Source organism: Hyalella azteca, unplaced genomic scaffold (assembly GCF_000764305.2).
Source record: "Hyalella azteca isolate HAZT.00-mixed unplaced genomic scaffold, Hazt_2.0.2 contig3326, whole genome shotgun sequence".
NCBI classification, from domain to species: domain Eukaryota; kingdom Metazoa; phylum Arthropoda; class Malacostraca; order Amphipoda; family Hyalellidae; genus Hyalella; species Hyalella azteca.
Genome location: NW_025933578.1, coordinates 128,348 through 141,166, shown reverse-complemented (window position 1 = coordinate 141,166; position 12,819 = coordinate 128,348). Strand labels below are relative to the sequence as shown.

General features: G+C 36.1%; 1 protein-coding gene across 1 annotated transcript in view; it reads right to left on the bottom strand.

Moving 5' to 3' along the window:
* The window catches only part of LOC108675301 (alkaline phosphatase), a 33,684-nt gene extending 25,915 nt beyond the window's left edge, over positions 1-7,769 (bottom strand). Inside the window, exons 1-2 of the mRNA XM_018163301.2 lie at positions 7,110-7,769; positions 1,980-2,225 (exon numbers count right to left, since the gene is read on the bottom strand). Coding sequence (XP_018018790.1) covers positions 1,980-2,225; positions 7,110-7,440 — 577 coding nt within the window. The 5' untranslated portion in view covers positions 7,441-7,769. The remainder of the gene's footprint in view (positions 1-1,979; positions 2,226-7,109) is intronic.
* Positions 7,770-12,819: the final 5,050 nt, after the last annotated feature.

Below are 12,819 nucleotides of genomic sequence, written 5' to 3'. Positions count from 1 at the left end.
TGAACGTATGGCCCAGTGTTTTAGTGATTAATTACAGTGTTACATAATAGTCATCCTTAGCAATATTCATGGAAGGCTTCTTGTTGAGGAAGAGGTAAAGAATTTTCAAGTTAGTGCCTTCGTTATCAATGAAACTATAGCATTATAGTTATCCTTAACGCTGTTCATCTTTCAATGCGTTTGATCTGGAAACCGATAAATGAAATAAATAATGCATATATAATTATAAAATAATTAATACGGTGTGTGTCCGGAACTCTCGTCCTCATGACAGAATACCAAAAATGAAGACTCAATAAAAATGAAGCTAATGGCCCCTTATAAGGGGCCATTCATTGTGTGTTATAGCTTCTCTTAACGTTCAGAATGATAATAAAAGCACAACGTCATTTATAAACCAGCATCGATTCAAATCTCCACCACGAATCACTCCTTTCTCTTTTACACAAAAAACTTTCCAGCCAAATGCCCCGTCAAGCGACGATTACATCGTCTATACGGGTCATGGAGACGTCTATACGGGTCATGGAGACGTCTATACGGGTCATGGAGACGTCTATACGGGTCATGGAGACGTCTATACGGGTCATGGACTTGTTCCATTGCATCACCATTCCGCAGCCACAAACTTGTAACGTGCGCCTTGGAATTATTAAACCTTATAGAACGTTACGCACGCGTAACTAGATTTAACACTGTTATCAAGTTTCTAAATAATAGTTTTGTAGATAAATATGAGGCAACGATTTAACAGTTACAAATACGTGTGCAAGAATCACTTAAAGAGAGCCAACACTCTTTGATTTGAGCCAACACTCTTTTTGTTAACCTCGATATACTGTGCGTGATAATTTTAATTAGAAAAAAAAAATAATTAATAGAGAGGCTCATCGGGAAGTAAATGTTACCCTTTTTAAAAAAAACGGAAAAATAGCTTATAACTTGAGACATGTCTCAAGTAATCCTTTATTTGATACAAATGATTGATTTTAGCAAATGAAGAACAGCCGTCCATCAAAGTCGACAATCCGATACGGCCTTCTTGGTTCGAGTTCAATCGAGCTGAAACCTACCTCTTTCCCGTTATTTTTTTCCCGGAATTTTCTCGTCTCGTTTCGTCTGTCCCGGTTCATTTCGAGAAAATTATTTCGAGACGCAGGAGTCTACAGAATATACTCTCTAGCTGGTCCTTCAAGGCTTTTCTGTGATTAGGAGCAGGAATAATCGACCAGTTTATGGGAAAAGATAACATCAGATCGACTGGATGTGATGACTGAAATGAGCAGCGCTTGGAATGTGTAGTAAGTTTTTCCTGGCGAGTTCAAATTAAATGACTAGTACGAGGTAACTCGTACGATACAGACGAGAATTGAACAAGAATAAAAGTGCGAATAAACATTATAAATATTGATATAAGTAAGCTTGGAAATAAGTTTTTTTTTTTAAATATAAAATTGATCGCGTAAAAATTGCCACAGTTAATGAAATAATGCCTTTACATCGAGCGCAAGAAATAAAACATAACTGTTTTACGAATATTACTACCGAGTTTACGTTAAACCGAAAAACTGAAACGTAAAATATAACTATTAGAACTTATCTTCTATTTTAGCCACTCTTCAAAGTAGATTCCCATACAACATTAAAGCGAGACAGCGAATTTCATCGTACGGCCAAAAGATGTTCAAGAAAATTCACTAGCCGAATTTCTAAACGAATGAACTCGAGTCTGGCGGAAAAACGTCGGTGATTTATAGCTTCCCTCACTCCTTCCGACGCGTTTGCTGGTAAAAACTGCAATAAATTCATCATGATGTTTGAAGATCAGGGGTTTGAATCGGAGGATATTGCGTTCAATTTCTAAGGAGAAATTTAGTGACTTAGATTTCAGTATCACAATCTTTTGCTTACAATAGAATGAGGCTCCAACTGAAAACAAAAAATTCATGGTAACTTCGTCACTTTAGATAGCTTTAGACATTCAATGTCCCAGCTNACCTTGGCCAAAGCAATGTGTGGGAATTTCTCGAAGGTCAGCTGATGTTCTTCACCCGTAAATCCCAGTTTCTGTCCCTTAAGGATGCGTCCTGCAGTGATGGTGGACATGCCCATGCCGTCACCCACGAAGAGAATCACGTTCTTGGCGGGGCCTTTGATTGCATTCAACCGCTCCTGCAGCACCTGATCAAGCTGCTCCTGGGCCTGACGATACCAGTGCTCTTTGTCTGAGGAAAAATAAAGAATTTATAAGTCATGACTTATAAATGGCCTATAAAGTATAGGCCTTATGGCCTATACTTTCAAAAAAAGTTAAGAGATCGTAAGTTCATCAGCCAATTATTGACGGCCTTTCAAGCAAAATCCACCAATCATAGACAAGAAAATAGAGCGTAAGTACTTACGATCCCTTAGCGAGTTTTGAAAGAATGACCCAGTGTTTTAGTGATTAATTACAGTGTTACATCATAGTCATCCTTAGCAATATTAATGGAGGGCTTCTTGTTAAGGGAGAGGTAAAATATATAACTCAGTACTTACTGCAGTGAGTGACAGAGAGCGCATTTTCTCGTCGACGAAAACTTGAGGTCACGGACGGACGGACAGACAGACAGACGGACATGGCGAGCACAATAGTGCATTTTTTCCATAAATGAGAAAATGCGCTAAAAATTTTCAAGTTCGTGCCTTCGTTATCAATGAAACTATAACATTATAGTTATCCTTAACGCTGTTCATCTTTCAATGCTTTTGGTCTGGAAATCGATAAATGAAATAAATAATTTATATAATTATTAAATAATTAATACGGTATGTGTCCGGAACTCTCGTCCTCATGATAGAATATCAAAAATGAATACTCAATGAAAATGAAGCTAGAGGGCCATTCATTGAGTGTTATAGCTTCTCTTAACGTTCGGAAAGATAATAAAAGCACAACCCATTTATAAACCAACATTGATTCAAATCTCCACCAAGAATCACTCCTTTCTCTTTTCCACAAAAAACTTTCCAGCCAAATGCCCCGTCAAGCGACGATTACAAGGGTGCTCTATTATGCGTGCAAATTAACGTCTATAGTTTGTTCGAATGCATCGCAACTTCAAACTGCAACAATGATTGCTGATTTTCCCCCGACCGGCAAATTAAAATTTTTGAAGCTCAATTGCAATCGGGAACAATTTTAAAAATCGTTTATATTTTAACTGGAAGTCTGATTGTTGTTTGAAGCTTAGTTGAGATCATTAATTTGCAGCTGCAATAGAGGGATATTGTTCATTATTAACTGAAAGATAACGCTGCGATCTTTGTTTTAATAGTATTTATTATACTCATCAATTCATTTTACTGTTCAAGACCGTGTAAATCCAGTGAAATTAATCCATCAGCTCGGCCATATATCGTGCATGGGGTTATATCGTAATATAACCCCATGCAATATATCGGCAATATATCGTGAAAAATGGGGGTTTGAAATTTAAAATTAATATTCGAACCACATTATTAACCAGAATGAAAACTGCCACAAATTTTAATGCCAGAAAAGATAGAGCACCGCGACAGTTTCATATATATTCCTGTATCACCTAAAATACAAGGCATGTCGGCATGGGACTATTCATTCCTATGGTTTTCTCGAGATCAGAACCTTCCTTCAAGTTACATTATGCGCTCAGAAATGCGTCTTATGTGCTCGTAAAAAACATTTATCGGCGCACCTAAGTGATGGTTATTGCACAAATGCATCACTTGGCCACTCATAGCCATCAATGTTCCTTCAAAAGAGTTCAGAGAGCAAAGTTGCGATTACGAGCTTTTCGATCATCGGCCGTACGCCGGTCCAAGGGTCGTAAGTGTTCGTGACTAGGGCTTGATTGATCTGATATTAAGGCTCTAATAATAACTTTCTACCATAAAATGAAACATATTATCGTAATTAGAGTTATTTATTATTAATAAAATGAAAACGATCGTGTTAAGGAAACTAAACAGCTCATTCATTATTCTACTTCAATTTTTCAAGATAAAACGCTGTGCATTTCAATAATATTCTGCCTCGATGATTGGGCAATATCTTGACTAACTCGTAAGCGTTTAACGCGCTCAGTATTTTCCCTCCGCTGTTTACGCTCCATAATTCCCATCATGGTTCATTTTATACGAAGTAATTATAGATTTTTAACCTCTCCTGAATTAACGCCTTACGTTTTCTGTCTGATAATAAACTCATTATCGCTAACTCAGCCGCTGATTCCTGGTATTTAGAAATGCGTAAACTTGGAAGTGGTACTTGGTAAGAGCGAAGCCTCGGCTGCTAGCTTTCATGACCCTTTTTATAGTTTGATTTTTTTGGCCCTTATTTGCGCTCACCAGACCTTAACATTATTGCAGCTCACCCTGCACAAATTTTTAAGGAAAAGTTTACACCGCTAAGAATGCTGCGATATTAAAATTTGCTGACATGATTATATAACTTTGCTTATTTCAGACAGTAAGAATGCATATGTTAAATGTTGGGGAATACTTTAAAATTTTTCTCAAACGTTGTGGATTTTCGTTTTAATGTTCACGCATTGTAGGAAGAAATGTAGGGCCCAGCATCAAAATATTTACTGGGCTTACCAATATAAATAATTTAATCACAGCACCTATATTTATTTGGAAAGTGCATATCTAAATTTGCGACTAAATTTTAAGAAATTTATCGACACGGAGGCCAACTCGTAATTGAAGACGAAGAGTCTTACTTGGATAAAAAAATCTTCTACAAAACACGAACGATTGAACTTATTATATTTTTTTGTGAACGTATTTTTTCATAATAAAATATTACTTATTTTTTCCTCAACTGAAAGGTCGCATTCATCACAAATTCACCTTCACTCATCGCAAATTCAACTCTTTCTCATTATCATTACTCTATGTCGGTGCTCATATTCACACAAGAGCCAGACACACAAATTCCCAAAATGCAGCGACGCGTTTGAAGCCAGCAACTCCACTCAACGAATCCTTTATTAAGGAAGGGCCGAGCACAAGCCGGCCGGTGAGCCGCTTTTTTGTGGCACTTGAAGTGTTTTATGGCCGCGTGTTACCCCTACACTGCATGCCGCACTAACCTGACGCCTAACCTGACGCCTAACCTGACGCCTAACCTGACGCCTAACCTGACGCCTAACCTGACGCATAACCTGACGCCTGAAGCTCAGCTACGGCCCGAGACAGCGACAATTTGTACTCGTCAAGCGACGAGCGTAACTGAGATACGCAACGAACGATCATTAATCAAGACCAACCTTGTGCCCTACCTAAATTTTGTCCTGCAACTTCGCCGAGTTTCTAAAGTTTCTGATAAAGAATTTCTTTCTAAGTGTGTTGCATTAAATTCTAAGGGGAAAATACTTTCTGTAGTTATTATTGACGACCTAAATTATTCGAAATTAGCTAATACTGCAATTCAAGTTTTCACGCATTCTGAATATTTCTTATAAATTCAAGGCGATCGAGAATAATTGAACAAAAAAAATAAAAAAATAAGTTAATCAAGCATGAAGCAAAACACCTTAGAGAGTTTTTCTGCTTAATAAAAATACCATAATTTTGATTTCATTATTCAAATATGCTTGAAACTTTTTCATAGCAAATAATTTACTGAGCAAAAAAAAATTATGAAAAAATCAATTAAATTTGGAGCTTTGCTTCCCCGCAACTAAATTTTCCACTATTATTTTCAATATAAAATCTTTTTGGTGTTAGGTTGTAAATGAAATGCAAGAAGCTGAATTTCCTATACGTTCGCGAGCGTAGACGAATTTTTCTTCAACAATATAACTACATCTAACACTATATTTTACATCTATTTTTAACTCAGATCAGTCAGTGATTTTTAGTTTTCAAAATACTAAGAGACAGTCGTTGTAAACTTGTAAGTAAAAATTTTCAAAAAATTGAGAAGCGAGCATAAGCAAAAATTTTCAAATCTCGTTAGTTTGATTGCTTACTTAGTCTTAAATCGCTTTAGTCTTGGAAAGGACGCAAGAAACAACGCTGATCTACATATACCTCAAACATCCATGAATAAATTAGATAACATATATAAGATTCGACGATTTTTAGCGCATTTTCTCATTTATGGAAAAAATACACTATTGTGCTCGCCATGTCTGTCTGTCCGTCCGTCCGTCCGTTCGTCTGTCCGTGACTTCACGTTTTCGTCGACGAGAAAATGCGCTCTCAGTCACTCACTGCACTGCAGTGAGTCATGACTTATATTTTTCTGTTTATGTTAGTCACATAACCAGTGTTTCGAATATTAGTGCGATGCAAGCAAGCCAACAAAATGCATGTTTTCGTCAAAATGAACTTCCTCCACTGCTCATATTGCGTGATAATTTGTTCAACGAAAGCCTATTGCAGAATCAACCTCCTTAAAATTATTTTAAAAAATTTTCCGGTGATATGGAGGCAAAATTAACATTGATATTTTTACGAAAGTAGCCAATATTACGAAACATCAGGGAAAAATTATTCTACCGTCTCTCCATACGAATTCCTGTAGGATGTTGAAAAGACTTTGACTTCTGTTAAATAGGAATCTTGGGCTGATGCACATACTCGTATGGTTGAAAATTACACATTTTAGATTAATATGGTATTAATATTACATTGAATGGTTATGTGATGAAATATGTACTTCATTTCAGACTATTAAGATCATATAGGTTTTGGTTACGTTAAAAATGAGGATATTTATCAACGAAATAAAATCGAGATTAAAGCAAAAAAATCTGAATAGTTTCATTATCGAATGAGATAAAATGATGAACCCTTGCTGATGCAGGCCGTTCTCTGACCTTCACTCATAGAAATGGGCGAGACTTTGTCCCAATATCGATGCACTTCTAGCGCTTGAGTAGATAATCCGGACCCAGTTTAAGCTAGGTCATCTCTAGTGTCTCACTTTTTGGACATAATGACCCATCCATTTATCTAAGTGCGTGATATACCCAAGAGTGCAGCCGCCCCAACCCAGTGAAAATTTACAGACGCGTCAGCTTCTGATTTGTAGTACCAGAAGCTGGGGCGACTCTAAATTTTGTTAGGGAACCAACCTTCAGTGCGCGGTGCGACTTCTGGCGCAGTCTCCTGAGCGTAGCATAGATACGGCAGCAGCAGCAGACACCAGACCGTCCAAGTCCAAACAATAGACCACTTAGGGCGCATATTCCTGGTCTGTTTCAGACCCTTCACACCAATAAAGTAACTCGGTGTCACATTTCCTCTTATAAACGAAACATTTTCTTTATTTTCCATCCACTGCATATTAGTTACATTTTGTTTTACATTTGAATTGTGCTGGAGAGAAATGGAATTTCTCTGAAGAAGATCGGAATTCATTTTTCTTAAGTTTAGTCGGGAGAGCTTAATTTCATCGGAGATCATTTTGTTCAATTTGTCGACTTTATGAATTACACTTCGGACTTGATTTCTCAGACATAGTTTTTCTGCAACACTATTTTTTTCACTCACTAGAATCTCACATTTTTTTCACTAGAATCTCACATTCTAGTACATGATCAATTTTATAGAAATGACGGAAATCTAGCCATTGTTGAAAAGACACGTTGAAGAAACGACGTCGTTTTCTATTTCATTAGAAGTGATCAAGCAATGAATTCGAAATACTAGCATCTGAATGGCATGGCAGTTGATAACTCTGATGTGAAAATCATTCTCTGAAACAAAAAAGAAACGATTATTAGATTTAGATTTTAATTAGATTCAATCCAAATTATCACTTGCTGAGTATGACAAATATATATTAAAAAAGCATTAGAATTATTCTAAAAATTACGTACTATACATTAAAGATTTGCATAATTTACTTTATATTTTTTATAACTCTATAGATTTATAACCCTCAATGAATCATAATATGCTTCTTACATTTAAAGCCACTTTTTCAGAGACCTTTGATCACACAGGAACAACATCACTGAACCAACCAGCCTTTACCACAAAAAAATAATAATAACTAAAAACCAAAATAATGGCCAAAATAACTGACATCGCCCTCGTGTTTAGCTACGATGCGATCTGGTCTACTCGCTGGCATCCATTGAAGATCGATTAGAATTCCGTAAATGCTGCTCGTTTTCAGCAACTATTTTACAGTTAGTGATATTAAAATACTTGGGATTCCATCCATTTTGAATAACTGCACACATATTTCTGTACGATGGAGCTCGGATATTGGAGTTCGAAATTTTCCAAAAGCATCTTCGGAACGAAGGTTTTTTCGAGTGGCACGTGTTACACTTTGGATGAATTGTGATTGAAAATGAACGTGCATTTCTATAGGTTGCCGAATTTAAAGCGTGAACTTTTATAAATTATTGTTGGTGGTTGTCAACCATATAACTTAAAATTTTTAATGTGAATTTTTCCCAGTTATTCGTGCAAGTTTCAAAAAATCAGATTTTTTATTTAATGTGGCAAATGATTTCTCAAATTCAACTTGAATTTTTATTCCAATAAATAATAGATTTTCATTGAAGTAAAATAATGAATTACCAATGACAAGCACAATACGATGTAGATGGAATAATATATATAAGTAATTTATGAGTAATCAATTCAGCAAACTGGAAGTGGCCTCAGAGTGCAATATAGTTTCTTATTATTTCCTAATATTTTGCACTAAAACTCAAATCAAATTATCAAAGGAAATAGTGAAAGGAGGAAACAGTAAATGGACACAAAGCTGTAAACTATTAAATTGTGAATTCAAACGCAGCACATCAGAAGTCCTAACCTCGAGAAGAAATCTGAAACATTACATATGTTTCATAATCACATAATATAAATCTCGGAATTTAGTCGCAATTTTCTTGGACCAAATGCTGTTTGTAGTTTCTAAAGCTAAAATTCTTTTTCAAACATTGCAGCACAACTGATTATTTGCGTACAAAATTCCGCTCATATATTCACGACGCTTAATTTCAAAGGCCTCTCAAAGCCGCTTATGAGAGCCCCTGGTGAATGGATCGTCTTTAGCAGCCTCCTCCCTCAGAGAAGCTTCATAATCACGCTCAAGTCATTTACTAAATTAAAAAATTATGTTATACGACACAGTTAACACAGTCATACTTCATAGTCTCCTGGAATAAACGTAAATTTGTCTGTTCTAAATTTTAGCAAATTTTTTAAGCAAATTACAACTTTAACTGTTATAATAAGCGTAAAAGATGATTATAAAACCAGAACTTTCGCTCGGTTCAAAAAAATTGCCTTTCAACTAAGGAACTTTTATAATCCAGTCTTGCTCTCATACATTTATAACGTTTTTAATTAGTTGAAAGCTCAAATGACTTAATTTTGCGATAATATATCAATATTTGTTTCGATCATCCGAGCATCGAGCGCTGAAGCAGCTTCTAACTATTCTCGTAAGTCATTGGAATTCTTGTACGAAAGTGACGTCGTAGAAATCTTGATATGCAGCTTTACGGGTAGTTGGAAAACCTTTCAAAACTTTCACTGGGGCTACCTCTTGGACACGACCGTACGGCTAAGTTTTGAGATTCCGTTATTTTTTGCCTCGAAAAGGAAGAGTAAGACTTTGGATTCCTTGAATATTTTTGATGGTTGAAAGAGGCAAATTCAAATTTTCTACCATTGTTTTTAAAATCAAAGCGTCCGTGTTTTCCAGTTAATAATTAGGAGCGTAGACATAATTTTTTATCCCGTATAGCAACTCCGAAAATTCTCCATCTTTTGCTTCGTACTTGAATTGAAGATGAACTAATCAACTCCCGGCTTTTTCCTCAAAAAAAATAAGCGAGGGAAATAGAATGGCTGCCTTGGGAGAACGAAAAGAACGGACTTGGCTTGTCCACAAAAGAACTGCAGGTGATTTTTTTGCGATGAAACTCAGGGCATTCCACCCCTCATGCATGTCAGAGCACGGGAAGCAACTTGAACGAGAGCTTTTTGAGCTGAGTATGAACTGAGACGTCTATACGGGTCTTGGAGACGTCTATACGGGTCATGGAGACGTCTATACGGGTCATGGAGACGTCTATACGGGTCATGGAGACGTCTAAACGGGTCATGGAGACGTCTATACGGGTCATGGACAAATGATTGATTTTAGCAAATGAAGAACAGCCGTCCATCAAAGTCGACAATCCGATACGGCCTTCTTGGTTCGAGTTCAATCGAGCTGAAACCTTAAGGAGACTTGACAAAGAAACGAGGCATCTCTTCCCGGATCGCTTCTCATTTGAAACAAGCGGCAAATGCTGCCGGGTTTTAACGATCCTCCCTGAGACGTCGGCTGACTTGAGTCAATAAGTTTGACTCCTGAGTCTGCGGAACTCGGAAAAGGGTAAGGAGAATTGCATGGAGGATGTAAGGCCAACCATGTTGAAGGAATGAACACCAGTAAATTTAATGCTATTCAATCAAGATTTTTATCTCTTTTAATTGTAGGGTACGAATGAAAACATTAAGCCCCAAGGGCATCGTTGGCTTCTATAACATTTTTGTCACATCATTTGCTTGACTCAAGAAGAGAGCTTCTTGATTTGGGTTGAGAAGAAATGTTAATCAATAATATCAGTACGAATACCCAAACCGAAAACTTTCAGTTAGGTGAAAATCTGGAATTTCAATGGTATTCTTTTTAATCGTGTAGAAAACTTATTGTTAATAATAAAAAATCGTGAAACCCGCGCAATGCATTCATTTTCCTGTATAAATTTAATCCTTTTTTTAAATGTCTCTCGTAGTCTGCGCGAACCATGAATTTCTTATGGTTAAAAAGTTTGTGGGAAATTTGCTCATGCCCCGAAATAAAAGTTTACAATAAATAAATAAATATTCGTCTCCTTCATTTTACATCACAAAAAAGTTTTTATATCTTCTGGTCGTATCAATAATAAATAAAGTGTAAAGAATTGTTATTAATAAAACATTGCGAAACCCGCGCAATGTATTCATTTTCCTGTAAAAATGTAATCCTTTTTTTAAAAAATCACTCCCGTAATCTGCACGAACCATGAATTTCTTATGGTTATAAAGTTTGTGGAAAATTTTGCTCATGCCCCGAAATGAAAGTTTACAATAAATAAATAAATATTCGTCTCCTTCATTATACATCACAAAAAAAGTTTTTATATCTTCTGGTCGTATCAATAATAAATAAAGTGATCGTCATATATCACAAGCAAAATATTTGGACAAAAATGAAAATTAGCAAGTTCTACAATAATTCTCTTTTCTATGAGTAAACGAGTATGGTAGAATTAGACATTTTTGTTATGACTTTTTGTTGTGATTTTTTTTTTGCCATTTTCAAATAATATTTAACATTACATGCGTTAGATAATATAAACGTATTAGGCGAAATGTTCATTTGCACTTATTTGATTCATTACTCGATCTGCAAGGTATCCAAAAGGTCTTAAAATTATTTATCATTGCATTACGGTTCGAACGTTGCCCAGCTATTGCAGTCTCAGCCAATTTATTGAAACTCGCAAGCTCTGTTGACAGAATACCATTAAGCTACAGTGCAAGACACTAACACTTTAAATAAACTGGCTTTTGAGCCACAAATATACCTCCAAGTTTCCTTTGAACTATTATTCTCCTCTACGACAATTAGGACCATGACTCGCTCGTTACTTTCCTATTGACAAGACACTTGAAGCTGGAGCCACATTTTCGATATATCGTGTTCGGCTAGTGACAAGATAACGTGTAAAAAAGAAAGACGTAGCATCGCTATGTTATTTTGTGTCATAGCTGCAAACGGCACGCGATAAAATAAAATGGATGCGATCGTTAGGATCTATCGGGGAGCTCTAAGGAGGGAAGACATGCGATGAAAGGCAGTTTAAGACTATCGTCAATACAAGTTATATATAAATAACCCTGGCTTGGATGGTTATTTTATGACAATAATTATTAATGTAATTCTCTAGTGTTAGCACCGGGATGATTTCTATACGTGGAGAACAGCCGGGTGCCAAGTGCGCGATAAACTTAATTTTTCAAATGAAAATGTTGAAAATGGACCAAAAAGATCGAGGGACAATGCGACAATGCAGTAAAATCTAACACTTTATTCCACGTATTGTATCACGAACATCAATAAATTCTGAAAATTAGAAAAATTCGTTGGCTAGTCAGTCGCATTCTCTCATTTATAATCAATTTAATTGGTTATCATAGTACGTGAATGATGATGCATCTTGAATAGAACTTGAATAATACGAATACTTTGATACTCGCTCTAATTTTCTAAAAAGATGTAATATTTGAATACTATAATCCTTTTATGTTTCTGCCTTGCGACTTCGCTGAATGCCATTTAATGTAAGTATCTGAGTCACTGGCCAGTAGCTAGTGCATGTAAATAAAGCATGTCATTATTTAAGTCTCTGTACGAAGCAACATTACCTCGCCGTTAGAACTGTCTCTGTGCATTAAACTCTGCACGCTTTGAAGAGGCTCTGGTAATTCCCGTAGCAGATTCTTGAGTTATGAACGTCAAAATGACGACATTCGCTTGAAAGTTCGTGTGCGCGTGTAAATATGAGCTCATTTTATATGTGATAAAAAAATTAATGTAAACTTGACGTAAATCACAGCAGATGTTAATTTTCCTATTCTGCTCATAAGTTTATGATAGATGTGGGTGGTTTTTTCGTTTCTTGAGTTAAAGCTGATATGTTAGAATACCTCGGATATGAATATATATATAGAGGGTATATGTTCAGAAATGACGCTTATGTGCCGTAATTAAAATGGCAT